General features: G+C 44.8%; 1 protein-coding gene across 1 annotated transcript; it reads left to right on the top strand.

Annotated features, from left to right (window-relative positions):
- Positions 1-1,770: 1,770 nt before the first annotated feature.
- PNP (purine nucleoside phosphorylase) lies at positions 1,771-11,388 on the top strand. The gene is made up of 6 exons (XM_009090859.3): positions 1,771-1,793; positions 5,111-5,280; positions 5,985-6,088; positions 7,343-7,518; positions 10,057-10,247; positions 11,171-11,388. Exons 1-6 carry the CDS (start codon positions 1,771-1,773, stop codon positions 11,386-11,388), a joined length of 882 nt encoding a protein of 293 aa, XP_009089107.3.
- The last annotated feature ends 4,892 nt before the right edge of the window (positions 11,389-16,280 follow it).

The following is a 16,280-nucleotide window of genomic DNA, read 5'->3' on the forward strand; positions in this document are numbered from 1 at the left end:
GCCCTCTTTGGGCACAGGGTTTGGTGCAGTTAAATCTACCTCAAACCAAGTTTGCTCTCAGTATGCTGTGTTTGGATATAAAAAGGAGGATATACCTAGAACAGGAAGAGACAGATATGGCCAAGATTCAGAAGTACAAGAATGAGAATGGCAAAAAGGAGACATATCTGAAAAATGAGGAGAAACGTTGTAAAAACAGAGTAAGAAAGAGGGCATAGAAGGGAAAATTATTTATAGCTCCCTAATGTTGATTTTCCCACTGCCTCCAGCAAACCAAGAGCAAGATGCACCATGCCAGTGCAGCAATGTACTGTGGGTCCTGACCTGGCAGCACAACACGTGCTTGTCTCTGTAGAAGAGGCATTTTAAGCTTTCTAAGAGAAAGCATGGAAGAAATGAAAGTGTGAACTTGAGGGAAAAGGGGAGGTCAAGAACTTGATGGGAAAGACCCTCATTATGGTTTCGCTTCAGATCCATTTTCCATATTTCTTCAGTGCCAACTGTATTTTTCAACAAATAAAACAGAATTGGATTTTTAAATTCTGCTAGTTGTTGCAGATTCCCAGCCTGTGCTAGCATCGCTGGGTTTCTGCTTTTACCTTGTTTGATTTTGAAGTTCTCAGAGACAGTTTTCTGGGGCAGCAATGGTCTGTTTGATGCAAGATCTTCAAGATCAGAAAGGAAAGAGGAATATAAGAAATAAGAAATCCAAGACCTGAAATGGGTGCTGCCCAGTTTTCTGAATTTTTGTTAATGTCTGGGTGATTTGTCTAAGAATTGACAAGTTCTAATTGAGGTTTTGTACCTGCTTGGGATATTTATAAATTATACCCCCATGTGTCCTTTTGGATCTATTAAGCTGAGAATGCATATTGTAGACGTGGCCCTTCAGCTAGGGTGTGTAAGGTCTCTACTCATCACTGCTTTCCTTGAATTTTTTTGGCATTCAATTGTCTTGGAAACATCTCTGGCTCTGTAAAATGTGGTTCACATCAGTTGCTGGGTTCAAACACCAATGCACAAACAGATCCATCTGACAGGTTTGTTTTTATATTTGTTTTCATACACAGCAAAGCTAAAATTAAAGGGACAGATGGTGGGGTGTCTGTCTTCTTTCCTGTGTCTCCCATATTCTGCTGAACAGAGGTTTAGCATATCTCAAAGAAGTATTTCCTCTTGGGAAGGGTAAGACAATTAGATATGAACAAAAAACCCTGAGGGGAGCTACTGGGTCATCACCCCTGGTTGCCATGAAAGAATGGGAAGGCAATGATGTGAGATGTGGAAAGGTCTGGTGTCAGTGGTAGGTGCTACAGGTCATCTCACAGGGTCTGCACACTCCCAGGGGTTTGAATTGCACAGGAGCAGGTGACTCCAGCTGGTTCCCAGGTGATGCAAGAGGTGCAAATCCAGGCAGATCCCTTGTCAGCCACTGAAAAGTTGTGTGCGTGCGTGTGAAATTTCTAGGCTTAATCTGCATTACAGTGTGTGTGTGTGCATGCGTGTAAGCTTTCTGCAGAGCTCTAGAGCATGTGTGTCATGTGGGGTGAGGCCAGAAAAGCAGATGTCCTGACCATGCCCCTCCTATTCGGGGATTAGAGATGCTCAGGGGACAGCAGAGAGAAGCTGGGACACACTTCCCTGACTCACTGCCAGAGACAGCAGCAGCTTCTGCAGGTTCAATTGGCCTCTGCTCTTGGGTCAAATAAAACGCTGCAGCTCCATTTCCAGCAACCATCCCCTTCTTTTGGTTAACCAGAGAGGAGGAGGATGGCCTATGCAGAGGAAGACAGGTAAGGTGCTGTGAAATAGGGGATGCACGGACATCCAAGCTGGATGGGGCTAACAAAATTACATCTCTTTTCTTCACCTTGTTTCCTTTCTACTGGGTACTCAATAAATGTCAGACAAAGGCTGCTCAGAAGTAAACATCTTATTACTGGAGAGCAATCTGGCCATCTGCCTGTGCAGGTGCTGGTATTATGAAATATGGCAGCGAGTAGGTGACCTTGGGAGAGGTTATGGGCCAGAAGAGGCAAATATCTCCTGTGGAGAGGCACAGACTGTGAATACTTATGGCCATGTGCCCCCAAACATAATGCTTTAGCTGTTTATTGGGATATGTCTGCTTTTTTACGTAGATTTGCTTTCAGCCAACTTAGAAGCACATAAGAGTGGGGTTTTTTTCATGCCATAAAAGATCTGTCACCGGTGACAGTCCTGTGTTTTGGAACAGATGTGTTTCTCCAGTGGATGACAGCAATCACAATAAAGGGGATTGTGTTTTCAGCTGATCCTGTGATTTAATCCAAAGCGATGCTACCGAGCACTATTATTAGGTGTGCATTGTTAGAGCAGCTAGAGGGGCCTTTGTGCTACATGTATTAATTCAAGCTGTCAAAAAGCTTGCTCAGGCCTTGTGCTCATGCAGTTCCATGCTGAACAGTCTGCTGGGTGACCCATGGGTCAAACTCCCCCTTTGCTCCTGCTGAGCAGGTATCTCCCTTGCATTCAGAAATTATCAGTGCTTGCCAGTCCCTTTGATGTCATCCGGGAGGTTTCTGAAAGCTAAATACTGCAAGCAGATTAATTTTGGCATCTCTGTGCTCTCAGCACTGGGGACAGCTCTGATGTGCCCAAAGCTTTTGGGATGGCCAGGCTCTGTCAGGCCCCTGTGCACTTGCTGGAGCTCCTTTCAGGCAAGGGAACATATGCAGCATGGGAGATTTACTTCTTTGGTTAAGAAGTATTTTAATATCTTCTGTTTAAAAGGAAAAAAATCCACTGTATCTTGGCATAGCTCAGTCAGTCCTGATGTCTTCAGCAGACATTGAATGGGTTCCATCCCACATTCCTAAAATTTCTGAGGATATAGGATTAATATCCATTCTTTAATATTATTTTGCAATTGTTTATGCACTTAAAAAAAACCCCAACAAACTGCAAACTGAAACAAGCAGTATTATGGTCATGAGGAAGAGCAGATCCTGGTGACCTTGTTCTTTTCTCATGCCTGCCACAGGTATGTCAAAACCTTGGGCATTACATATAAATTCTCTTGGTTCCCTTGAATTTCTAAACAAGGATTACAGTTATTCAGCAGAGAAACTGGGGGGAATTGTTCATTAATATATGTAAAGCACTTTTAGAGCTTTTGTCTGGGAGGAAGTGATAGCGTAGTCAAGTGTAGTCTTTATTAATGTCATTTTTACAGCTCCTGCTTATTTCAGGAGCTCATGATGCACTTAGAAAATTCAGTATGTGATGGTAAATAAACTCTCTTATTTCCAAACTTTTCCTTTGAAAAGTACTTCAGCTAAGTATGACTCTTCATTTTAATCTATGTGTATGGAAGTTATTTCTTCCCACTGGATTGCAAGTTTATGATATTTTTGGGTATTTTTGACATCACAGTTTGTAACTAGGACTGTAAGTTTGAGGTATCATATGCTGGATAGAACTTAGAGTAGTAACTAGACAGTTAAGAGGATAAATGCTCACAGAAAACACCTGTGCAGCACCTATTGACCCTGTCAGTATAAAGAAGGAAAAAGCATATAATTGAGAACCTTTGTTTCAATATCTGGTACTTTAGTTGGAGGAACCAGTTGTACATGCACAGTCAAATCCTCTTAGTGGCCTGAGACCTCCTAGAGTGAGGAGCACCTCACTTCAGAAAGCTTTTCTGTCTATCCTCTAAGACTGCTGAGAGCAGCATCACAGCATTGCTAAGATTTACACTCCTTGAAAAAAGAGACTTGGTAAAAAAGAACCAAAAGAAGCATTCCTGGATAGATAGTGACTGCCTATCAGCACCTCCAGTCGATTTTACATCACCTGCAACCTCACAGTATCTGATTTCCTCACCTCTCAATAGTCAGATCAAGTTTTCATAGAGAGAACTGCTGCCCCTCCCTGTGGGTTCACTCCAGGACCCAGTCCTCTACCATGTACAGTCATTAATTCTACTCATCAATGGTAATGATTGAGTTGCTTCCAAGAACTGCTATTAGTACTCCTGCTTTTGAGGATAGTTTCCAATCAACCTTGATATTGACTTTCAGAAAGTGTCTGCATTGTCCTATTGGAAACAGGATTATAGGATTATTTTGCTGTTGATTGTGTTTCAAAACTGTGATTAAGGCATCTGAATAGTGGGCTAAGAGGTTGAAAGTTGAACTCTTCCCCTTTCCCATGAGACAGATGTACAACAGGTACTGTAATGCCAACTTCTATCCCACCTTCAATGGGGCTTCCTGCTGGATAAGACTTTTTTTAACCAAGGTATTTGCCAAGTCTCCCTCTTGAATCGCTTTAAACTCTGGAGCCCAAATTCCTGGTTTTCACTTGTTTTGATGGAGGCTGATGCCATTAGGCCTCTTGGCTATGTCTGGGCTGCAGGTGTTATCCCATGCCCACTCTGTGGGAGAGAAGAGGCTGAGTAAGATCTCCACATTTATCCTTCTGTACTGAAGGCACGAGGTGTCGAGAGGGTGGGTGTCTGACATGTGGTACCAGCCTAGAAGTAGTGGGAGCTGATGGCACTCAGCACTTACAGAGATTGCCTTCTCCATCTCTGTAGATGATGCTTGACCCATGTCTCAGAAGTTTACCTGAGTCTTTACATGCTGCAGATGACAGTGTCTACTCCTTCATCAGCACAGCATTACAGCTGTGTTGTTCAGGTGTCTTTAGAACTCCACACATTTGTATTTCCCTATCAAAGGCTGGACATCCCCATGCACACTCATACAGGTTGGCATTTCCCAGTCTAATTGTGCTTTTCCCTTTCTTTTGGAACTCAGGAGAAACCAGAGCCCATCAGAAGCAGGAGTGGTTTTGCCTTGTGACATTTCTGTGATCTGGGTATCATTAGCCATTCTTCATCTACAGAATGAAACCAGCCAAGGGGATTCAAATGCTTTCCCTGTAGTCAGGGGTAAAATACAGGAGATCAAAAGTGATGCATCTTCAATAATAGCAGTGAAGCTTCTATTATTATAGTCTTAATGAAATTTCTTTTTCTCTGCACCTTTTCAGGACTTTTATCCTTTGAAGCTTGTTCTTTGAATGGGCTGGTAAGTCTCCCTGACCTGTTCTCCTCCTGCAGAAACAGCTATGAGGTGTGTAAGGAAGCAGCAGACTGGCTGCGTGCCCGTGCTGCCCGGCGGCCCAGGATCGCCATCGTCTGCGGCTCTGGGCTCGGAGGTCTGGCTGACATGCTGGACAGCAGGACAGTCTTCCTGTATGAGGACATCCCTCACTTCCCACGGAGCTCAGGTGAGCACAACTCAGGCCATCAGCACCCCACCCACCAGCAGCCTGCAGCAGAGCCTCACACAGGGATCGCTCAAGTCTGCAAACCAGTCCCACACTGGTGAAATGTGTGTTCACAGTAAAGAACCATAAATATCATAGCACAGATATAGGTGTTTGTAGCCACAATTCTCTTTACAGAGAAAAGCAAAGCCCAATTTCCCAAGAATTTCTTCTGGGAAAGGCAGCAAGAAAACCTCAGAGAAGAAGGGAAAACAATTCTTATCTCTGCTTGCTGCTCCTGTTGTTTTGCACCTTTGGAATGCGTTATGGAGATTGTTTATCCAAAGTGATTTGTCAATTAGATTCTGCTGAAGATTGTTTTGTTTCCTTGACAAATGGAAAAAGCTGTGTCCTGACTGTTAGGAGACATGAGTTTTCTTTAGTATTCTTTAGTATTCTTTATAATATAATTATTGTATAGTTGTAATATAGTATAATTTTAATAAGGTGAGCGTTCAGCATTCCAAAGCCTTAGAGCCAGATGCCAATCATTTCCTTCATTGGGGGCCCTACTTTTTGATAGGTATTTATTTATTTATTTGATTTCCAGCTCCTGCTTTTGCAGTGCTTGGCCCTGCGGTAAAGCAAAATCATCAATTAACAGATCCCCCTAAAGTCAAATTCCTTGAGACCTGTAACTAAAATGACACTTTGTTAATTTCCAGTGTCAGGGCATGTTGGCAGATTGGTGTTTGGGGAGCTGAATGGACAGCCCTGCGTGTGCATGCAGGGACGTTTCCACTCCTATGAAGGCTACTCTCTCAGCACGGTGAGTTCTCCTTAAGGAAAACTTTCACTTAGGGGAGAGGTGTTGTAAAAGCTGCAGAAGTGTCTGCTTGCCTTGCTGTCTAAATGCAGGATGTTAGCTCTTGTAATGAACTTACAGTGCTCTTGAAATGAGTCTTTCTTAGATTTCAGATCTGCCCCCAAAAAATAAAATTGGGAGTTCAAACCAAGAGGTAGTTGGCTTCTGCTGAGTGAAGGTGATGCTGCACAGCCACACAAATTGGCTGACCCTGCTACTCTCACAGAGGGAAATAGTTTATCATATAAGGCAGATTATTTACATGCTTTAACTTAGTCAGTGTAATCATGATTTAAATCAGCAATGAGAAAACTTCAATAAGAATAATCTATTTTAATCTTCTATTGCATTTGTATAGTTTACAGCTTTTTTTTCCCTAGAAAAAATTCCCAGGCTACTGCAAGCTGCTATATCCTCCCAGCCAACATACTGGAATGTGTGGAGATTTATATTACCTACCATGCACATATGTACTTTTCTGCTAGAAAACAACAATAATATTTATTTATTGGCTCTTTTTTAAATTTGTATAGCTCTGTGATTTTCCTTTTTTGCATTGAGGTTGTTTGCATTTGGATATAAACTGTGATTTTTGGCACGACCCAACTTCTTATAGAAAACCAGCTATTTTAAAATCACTCAATACAAAATTAGCTTTATCAAGACATGTTTGTCTATTAAAATTAACTTACTTCTTGAAGAAGTGGTGCCCATTACTAGGAAATGTTTTGCTCACAGTAGCATTTGATTGATAGCAGGTATCATCAAATTCCTTTGTGACTCCTCAAAATCAAACTTCTATAATTTTTTTTTTCTCCAGCTCCCAAATGTTCCTTAGCTTTGGATTACTCTCCAAGTCCATGTGCATAAGTAGTTACTTCAATCAGCACAGTGGCTTGATCTCTGCAAGACCTTGGCAGTGAGCAAAAACTATCTGCATGTTCTTTCTGTACCACCTTTATTTGACCTTAGTACAACTGTGGGAAATGTTGTCTTGGATTCTAATACAAGATTTTGTTTCATTGCAGGATTACGTTCAATTTGTTTAAAAAGCATTAACATTCTATTTAAATTAGAGGAGTGTTTAAAATTGCAGAAGGTTGTTTTGTCTCCATATGTAGGCTCTTTGCATCCACAAATTGTGACATTACAAATGCAGTAGCAGTGGCTGTCTGTTGACTGTGATACTCATTGCACATATGCTTTTGGTTCTTGCAGGTCACCTTTCCCATCAGGGTGTTCTTTCTCCTGGGGGTGGAGATCTTGATTGTCACTAATGCTGCTGGAGGTCTGAATCCCCACTTCCAAGTGGGGGACATCATGTTCATAAGGGATCACATCAGCTTGTTTGGCTTGGGAGGGCAGAATCCCCTGCGTGGACCAAACGATGAGCGGTAAGAAGGCATCGGTTCCGTTGTTACCAATTTATCCTTTCTCCCTTCAGCCATGGGCTGGGACTGCCAGTTGTGCCTACTGACAAATATTTACTGAGAGGCAGAGTTTGACTCCAGGTAACCACAAGGGAAGAGTTACAGCAGTAGCTGTATGTGCAGGCCTGCCCTGCCTTCCCTTGGCTGTTGCTTACTTGTACAAGCCTACAAGGATCTTACACACAAACCCCCAGAAGGTTTTGTTTTGTACAAGTAGGCTTCTGATCCTTCTCCTGACATGACCAGCTGTACCATCTGCTGAAGACACACACTGCTCCTCTTCTTATCAGCCCCTCTCTCTGTTGGTTCCTCTTAACTGAGCAATCAGTGAGTTGTGCTGTCTCCAGCCTGGGTTTATCAACAGCCTTTTCTGGTGTGATGGAATTGGGTACAGCAGAGGCCAGGCAGTAAATGGAGAGCAGAGCAAAGATGAAACCTCTAAATCTCCTGATCACCACTGCTGTATCCAGGTCTTCAAACTGGAGTGCCTTTGCATTCACTGAAGGCATTGCTGTGATGAGAGGCAGTTGTCTTGGCAGCTTCTTTAGAGACCTTGAGATCTACAAGAGCCACCTTCTGCTGGCTGAACTGGGAAGTCAGGTTTCCTTTACTGGCTGTGCAGCAGAACCTTTACCTTACTGAGAGTGCAGAGAGGAGCTTCTAACATATCCTCACCCCTGAACTGCAGTTGCCACCAGATTTGGATTTGCTTTGAGCAGGATGCTGGACTAGATGACCTCAAGGTCCCATCCAAAATGAATTTATGATCCCAAAATCCTTCCAAGACACCATCAGACTGGTAAGGTGGAAGGCCCATCATGAAAAATGGACATGTTTGCAGGGCAGGCATCTGGATTGTCCTCAGATCTTTCCAGAGAGAAAGTTCTGCTGAGAGTAGGGTGGCCTGCCTGGTTTTCAGTTAGTTCCTTCCTGATGTAACAGCAGACCTGGCTCTTGCTTCTGAAAGAACCTGAAAGGGGCTGGCAGCTGCCTCAAGAGAAATAATCACTGTGCTGCTATTCCATGGCAAGAGGACAGTACCCATCCGAAGTGGAACATCTTTACATTTTTGTAGGTATTGCCGTGGGTTGAAGGAAAGTGATCAAAAGCAGAGAAGCTACATGGAGTGTTTAAAGCTCTCTGGGCTTGCATAATTGCTCTGGAGCAGGAGGAGAAACTCCAATCAAACAACTGCATCTGGACAGCGTTCAAAGGCAGCATAGCTGCCTCATTGCCTCCCCAAAGCAGCTTCTTGGTGAAGACTGCAGTGCTCTGGGAGGTGACTTCTGTACTGCTGACCAAGGCATCAAAATGAGCAAGAGGTCTTTATGAATCAGGTTTCAAAGTATTGCAGAGATTTAGCTGAGCAAACTCCTAAAATCCTGTCCAGCTGAGCTACCAGGAAGGATTTATCTAAGCACAACAGAGCAAAACTAGAGGCAATGAAGTGATGTGGAAATAATATTTTTTTAATAAATTAGGGATTGGGCTTCTGCATTGCTGGCCATCCTTCAGAAAAGGGAAGCAATTTTCATGGTGATGAATACTTATTACCTTAGACCAGAAGGGTAAGTTTGTTTTTATTTATATAATATTTAGTGTTTATAAAAACAAAATAAGCCACCTACTGTCCTAAGCATTCAGCTGGAAGAACATGTAAACAAGCAGAAGATTTAATAGCATAAATGAGGGACCTGGTCCACTCCTACTGAACTGCATTGGTGAACATGGCTGGGAGTTTATTTTCCAGGTTTCCTCAGTGGCAGCATAACAATTTTTGCCATCTACTCCAGCAGGAGAAGGACTGAGCTGCTATTTTAAGACCAAAAGCAAGAGACCCAGTCTTGAAGCAGAAGATGAAAGCTACCTAAAATATGGCCCTGGAGCACCAAAATGTAAAGTAGCTGCCTGTGATGGGCCTTAAATGTAGGGACTGATGCTCCATCAGGCCAGGCTCAAACCTCCATCCAGGGACAGCCTGAGGGACTCTGTGCCTCAGAGCAGCAGCTGTCTGGTGGGGAATGTTTAAAGACATCATGAGCAGTTACTGAGGAGAGAGAGAACTGGCCATCAGTGCTCCCTAGAGACAGGAGCCCTTGAAAGATCATTCCAGAAGGGTTCCTGCAGAAGGGAAGTAGTGCCAGACCTTCCAACAGCCATAAGCTCTGTGTGCTGACAGTTTTGGATGACTAGATCTAGCAGGAATGTCACTCCCAGGTAGGTATCCCATTCCTGGAAGCGTTTAAGGTCAGGTGGGACAGGACTCTGAGCAACCTGTTCTAGCTGAAGATGTCCTTGCTCACTGCATGGGTTTTGATGAGATGGCCTTTGAAGGTCCCTTCCAGCCATGACTGATGGCAGAATTACCTGATGATAAGAGTGGAATGAGAGAGATTGCATCCATGGCAGGTCTGGCCTTTTCTCTAAAGAATGACCATCCCTGGACTCTGACGGAGGGAGCAGTAGCACGATCACACAGTTGTGTCCTTTACTGCCTTTCAGGTTTGGAGTGAGGTTTCCCTGCATGTCAGATGCTTATGAACAAGATCTGCTCAGCCTGGCCATGGAGAGTGCACAGGAGCTGGGGTTCCTGAGCTTCACCAGGGAAGGAGTGTACTGCCTGCAGGCTGGGCCCAGCTACGAGACCATCGCCGAGTGCCGCCTGCTGCAGGCGCTGGGAGCCGACGCTGTGGGTGAGCTGCCAGGCTGGGCTGACAGGGTTCTTTGAGCACATGGATTGAACAGTTAATTCTGCTCAAGGCTGACTTGCTTCAGTTTTTGACTCTCTAAGTCTCCTGGGGCTGGAGAAATGAGCTCTGTGTATTTCTGGTTCATTCTGCAGTGGCTTAGTGCAGCTCCTGGGAGGATCTGCACAAAGTCCCTGTGCTTACAGCTGAGTAGGACAGGGATCCCAGCACAACTTTGTGTTTATTTCCCAAACACAAAGCCTCTCATGCTCAGATGGCTCCACTTCAGGAGGACTGAGTGGGGCTCAATAAAAATGAAGTCTTTTTCTAGTACTTTTCTTCTAATTCTGACATTGTAAAGATTTTCACCGTGCTTTTTCTCTACAAACCAGCCTTCCTTATGAGTCTTGTTTAGGAATGGTAATCATGGATACTTTCCCAACTGTGTAAAAGAAAACGAAATGCCATGATCCATATGATTCCTCCAGCTATGATTCCTTCCATGACCCCTTACTCATGGAAGTCTGTATATTAATACCTGCAGATTTGTTGTGTGTGAGGAAAGGAGCTCAGCTCCCCTCAAAGCCATTTTTATTTGCAATAGCTTTTTTAGCCAAGGAAGAGCCAAATGACACAGCACATCAGTACTGCCTTAGCAAGTCTGCAAGCAGTCTGACACATCTTGAGGAGGGAGCTGTGGCACAAGGATCAAATGCAGGAGGTTTATTGTGCTCAGCAGAGTTGTAACTGTAGTCTGCAGCTATTTGAGCCTTGTACATATCACAGCCTTTAACTATTACAGAGTTCAGACACAGAGCTTGGGGGAATGAGACAAGGGTGTGTGCTTAGAGGTAGGATTGTGCAGCCTTGGAGAGATCTTGTTTTGGTGTAAATCCTGACTCATTCTGGTCCTTTCTCTCCTCCTGTAGGCATGAGCACTGTCCCAGAGGTAATTGTAGCCAGGCATTGTGGTCTCCGAGTCCTTGGGATCTCCCTCATCACCAACAAAGCAGTGATGAGCTACAACAGCCAAGAGAAAGCCAACCACGAGGAAGTGCTGCGCATCTCGATGGTCCGGGCTGAAGCCCTGCAGAAACTGGTCTCACACCTCCTTGGGAAGCTGGGGGAAAGCACAAACTCTCTATGACCTCCAGCCACTAATCCTTCATATCATAACGTGTGTGAACACTACCAAGTGTTGGGGGAGAGCTGTTGGTGGGACTGTCCCTTTCTCTCCCAATTTTACATAGACCTTTTGATCTTTGTGCTTTATCTGAGCAGGTGCAGAGGTTCACTTTGAATTTTGCCAGGATGATCCCCTTGTTAATAGCTGGCAACCAAAACAGCTTACTGGCACTTCAACACATTCCCAAAGCCCAGTGCCAGCAGAGCCCCAGAGACTGTGACCTCCATCTGTCTCTCTTGGGACACCCTCGTGCCCCAAGTCTCTGCTCCCCATTGCACATGAGCCAGGTCAAGGGTTGGTCATGGGGCTTGGTGCCTGCAGCCCTGCTTTGGCAGAGCCTGGTCTGAAGCCAGTGGAAGCCCACAAAAAGACTGAGTTTTGGATACATGAAATGGGCCAGGCTAAAGAGATCTGCCTGGAACAAGCAATGGCGCAGAGCAGGTGAATTGCAATTGATTTTACAGCTTGGAAAACCACTGCATTGCCATGGGGTTCTATGACCTTTCCCTCCCAGAAGGTCTCCCAGAAAGCCTACTCTTCCTCATCCTTGGGACTTCATGACCAGCTCAGAGCTCAGCAGCTGTTTGCTACAATGCAGCACATCCCCAGCACTCCTCACACCTCTCTATTCTGTTTCATTGCCCAATTTAGCAGGACATGAAAATTCAGCTCAGTACAAGGCATGGCTTACCTGTGCACCATGTAAACATTGCCAAGCTGGAAACAGAATCCAGGTCTATCTCTCCCTGGTTTTGATCAGTTTCTGGATGTCTTGGAGATAGTGGCTTCAGCACTGCAGCCTGGTTTCCTGTTGGTTCCCAAAGACAGAGAGATCTGTTTGATCCCATGTTTCACATGAGCTTTGCTACTGTCCCTGCATCAGATTTTGGAGCAACAATGTTTTGTGGATTTTAGCAATGTGAAATTACAAAGGAATTATTTTGAAACAGATATAATATTTTTCTGGGACATTTTTGGTCTGCTTACATAAAGCAAATGAACCAAACAGTGAGTAAAGGACAAACAGGAGAGGTTCTCCCTTACCAGTGTGCTGATGGTCTGTCAAGAAAGGGGGAACATTCACCAGAATGGTGCATTATTCATTGTTCCTCAAAGGTCAAGCTGAGCTGAGGATGCAGCTGGATGTGAAACAGTGACAGTAATTATTAGATAACCTTTTTCCCTTCATTTATCTTGTAGTTCTCTATAAAGCCCATCACTGTCATAGCTAAATGTTTTTAGTTGACTCAGTGGTCTGAACTGAAGTCACACAACCAGTCATGGAGAGTTCCCAACCTGCCTTCCTAAATTTAGCTGACCGGTTGTTTACCATTGACACTTGCCCTCTGTCACAGCCTTCAGCCGTCCATGACATTTCTTCCATTTTTTTTTTCCAGAGGGTTATTTGCTTGAAGCCTTTCATGCTGCAATTACTGGTGTCAGCTGCAGTATGCATGGTGCAGATGTTGCCACCAGGAGGAACAGTTGTGCTGTGAATGTTTTCCATTAAATGGTAGCACTTCAGGTGTAGGGGAGCTCTTGGGGTGGCCCCCTTGTCTCCTCCTGGGCAATGTTACCTGTGGTCAGTCCTGAGAAATATCTGCCCAGCCTGGTCTGGAGGATTTGTGGAAGGAAAAGGATTAATTGCTTGTGCTTTCCAAGCAGACTCAGTTGTTCAGCAGCTCCTGGCACTTGGAGGAGTCCTCAGAGACAGCAGCTCTTCCCGTTTTGTGGGTCTGACTGTCAGGACAGTCTCTGGGATCAGTTCTGGTGGTGAACTGCAAAGGGAGAGAGGCTCCAGCTCCATCTTTCACAATGCTGTTCCCTTTCCAGATCAAGCAGGAGTGAAGTGCTTGTCAAGGGGGGCAGCACAAGCAGGGAAATATGAAAAGTGGCAGATGTGCAGAGCAAGAAGGAGCCACTTCTACCTGCTCCCTTTTCAGACTTGTCCCAGTATGAGCTTGTTACAGGGCAGGGAGAGAGCAGATAATTTCCCCTGCCTAGAAAATGGTGCTTCACATTCATCTAATTAATACTTGGTAAATACAAAGTCTCTCAAGTGGGAGTGGAAGGCAGCTGTGCAGTTCGCTGTAGCTAGCAGCAGCCAGAGTAGCTAGGGCTGGGATTTCAGCAAACTCCATTAATTAATCAGAGTCAGGCTGGGCTGGGATGTGAAGGGAAGCATCCAAAAAAACCTGCTGTTGTGCTGGTACTTCTCAGGCAGAGTTTGAGATGATGAAGAGCTTGGCAGCAGCATCTGCTTTCAGCAGGCCAGGTCTGCTCCTCTCTCCAGCTGCACCGGAGGCAGATACCATGCTCTTGTGTCTGAATACAGCTGAAATGCAACTTAAAATTGAACCTGAAAATCACTGTACAGCTAAATCTTCAGCAAATTATGTCTGTTAAAAAAAAAAAAAATCTAAATTGCATCTGAGCCCTTAAATAGTTTGGGGCTCTTCTTTCAGCTGGACAGAGCTGGCTTGGATGGCCCAAACTTTGCATGAGCATCCCGATTTTTGTACCTGTTCATGATAAGAGGAAGATGCCCTGGGCACTTTGGAAAGGACCTTATTCATTTGCAGGTTAGAGGGGAAATACAAAACAGAGTGAGCTCATCTGGTTTTGGAGATACTTTTAATACAATTTTGGGTTCTTTTACTGCTGATGTATTCCAAAAGTCTGAAATATGGTGATAAAAAGATGGGCAAGATGTGGGGAAGGAACTGTGAGGAAATAAAACCTGCTTGTGATCCTGAAAACTCTGATTTTGTTTGCTGTGCCAATGCCACTGGTTAGAAAGAAGGGAGGTGCTTAACTGCTCCCCTTACATCCAACTTCCAGGCTGGAGGGTAACCCTGGGAAACCCCACAGAACCACATCCCTGGGGGACCAGAACTCAAGCTCAGGATAAGCAGGACCAACATTTGACCAGCACTTGGCACAGGTATTTCTTACTGATCCCACTAGGCTGACAAACTTATGGAAAAAATACCAAAAACCAAAGTACCTTGACTTAACTTCTGAGCAGCTGGGAAGTGCAGTGGGCTTGGTAATGCCAGAGCAGCAAGTCATCTATGCTGGAGGCAGGACACAGTTCCCTTCATGCTCTGCCTTTAGTGTAGTGCTTTTGGTGGTTTCTGGCAACATCCATGGCTGAAATTAAAACCTTAGCTTTCTTCGTTCCTGTACTCTGTGCCACTTACCTGCTTCTGAAGTCCAGGACATTGTTTTCATAGGGATAAACTGAAAGATGCATGAAAAGCTAAGACACCTGGCAAGGGGTAAAAGAGCCCCAAATGACATGATGATGATCCTTGCTGTCTCAGTGCTGTGGCTGGCAGTGAGCCCAGGTGCTGCCTGATTAGGGAATGCCACCAGCACAGGCTGTCCCATGTGGCTGTACCCATGGCAAAGGGACACATGGAACACCTGTGTCAGTGCAGGGCAGAGCTGGCACAGCTCCTCCTTTACTCACTCACAGCCATGGACTCAGCCAGTCTGTCACATCCTCTGTGCCAGCCTTTTCTTTTTCCTTGCTCATCAGTCCAGAGAAAACTTTCCAGATCACAGGGTCCTGCTGTTTCCAGACCCCTGGAGAAGACAGAGGTGTTATATTGATGCCTTCATGTGAGATTCACATAAAAGTGTGAAGCCAAGAGGAGAAACCTCTGCCACAGCCCTTGGCTGGACCATATCATGAGTATTTAAGTAGAGATCTCTGCTATTATCTGAGAAACAACCCTGTGACCCAAAAAATCTGATGGTGTGATTCATCCTGTTTCCTTTGCAAGCCTCAGTTTCCCACTTCTTCTTTTTTTTTTTTTCTTCACATGAGGTTTGCCTTTTGCATTCTTTCCTATTTAAAAGTAAATCAGAAAGCTTTTAAAAACCTGTGGTGTCTCAGCTCAGCAGCAAGCGTGTGCCTTGCCTTCAAGTTATCAAATTTCCCTTAGATGTTTCTCTTTATTGAAAACCTGAAGTTGAATTAAGGGCATTCTGCTATAGTGGTGTGTTGTTTGGGGTTTTTTTCCAAAAGCTTTTGGTCTTCACTGCAAGGATTTCATTTGGAGGAAAGAACTAAACTCTCCCCTGCTGTGCTGAATGTGCAGAGCAGGGGGAAGTGATGTGGGTCACGGCAGTGGGTTGACCTCAGAGTGTTGCTGAATTAAGTGCTGGCTCTGTAAGCAGCATGATGGTCTCTTCTTTCCAAAATCTGATGGCATGTTCAGATTGAATCATAGACTGTCCTGAGTTGGACCCACGAGGAACATCAAGTCCAACTCCTGGCATTGCACAGGACATCCCAAGAATCCCAGCATGTGTTGATGTGATGGATCCCATCATCCTTGAGAGTGTTGTCCAAATGCTTCCTAAACTCTGTCAGGGTTGGTGCTGTGACTACTGTGACCCTCTCTCTGGGTGAAGAACCTTTTCCTAATATCCAGACTAGGTGGTGGGACAGGGGTGAAGGCTGGAGGAAACCATCCAGCCTTTTCTCCTGCAGAAGGGACATCCCAGTGCCTGAATATCCATGTGGGAGATGGCTTCAAACAGCAGCACAACTACCCCTTGCTTTCCTTTCCTGAAGCTTCAGAGTCCTCTCTAAAAGTCTTTCTCAATCTTAGCAAATCCTTTCCTACAGCAATGAGCCCTTCTTGCAACACCAGCTGCTTCAGAGTGGCAGCCTGGGGAAGCATTTCCCCAGAAAAGGGAGGGAGTACACCTGGAGCCCAGATATTCCTCCCAGGCCCCACCTTGGAGCAACTTTGTCTCTTTTTTAGCAGAGAGGTGGGTATCATGGAGCAACATGAATGGCTGATGACCCAGAGCCATCCCCGTGCTGGGCTGGAGCT

Source organism: Serinus canaria, chromosome 11 (assembly GCF_022539315.1).
Source record: "Serinus canaria isolate serCan28SL12 chromosome 11, serCan2020, whole genome shotgun sequence".
NCBI classification, from domain to species: domain Eukaryota; kingdom Metazoa; phylum Chordata; class Aves; order Passeriformes; family Fringillidae; genus Serinus; species Serinus canaria.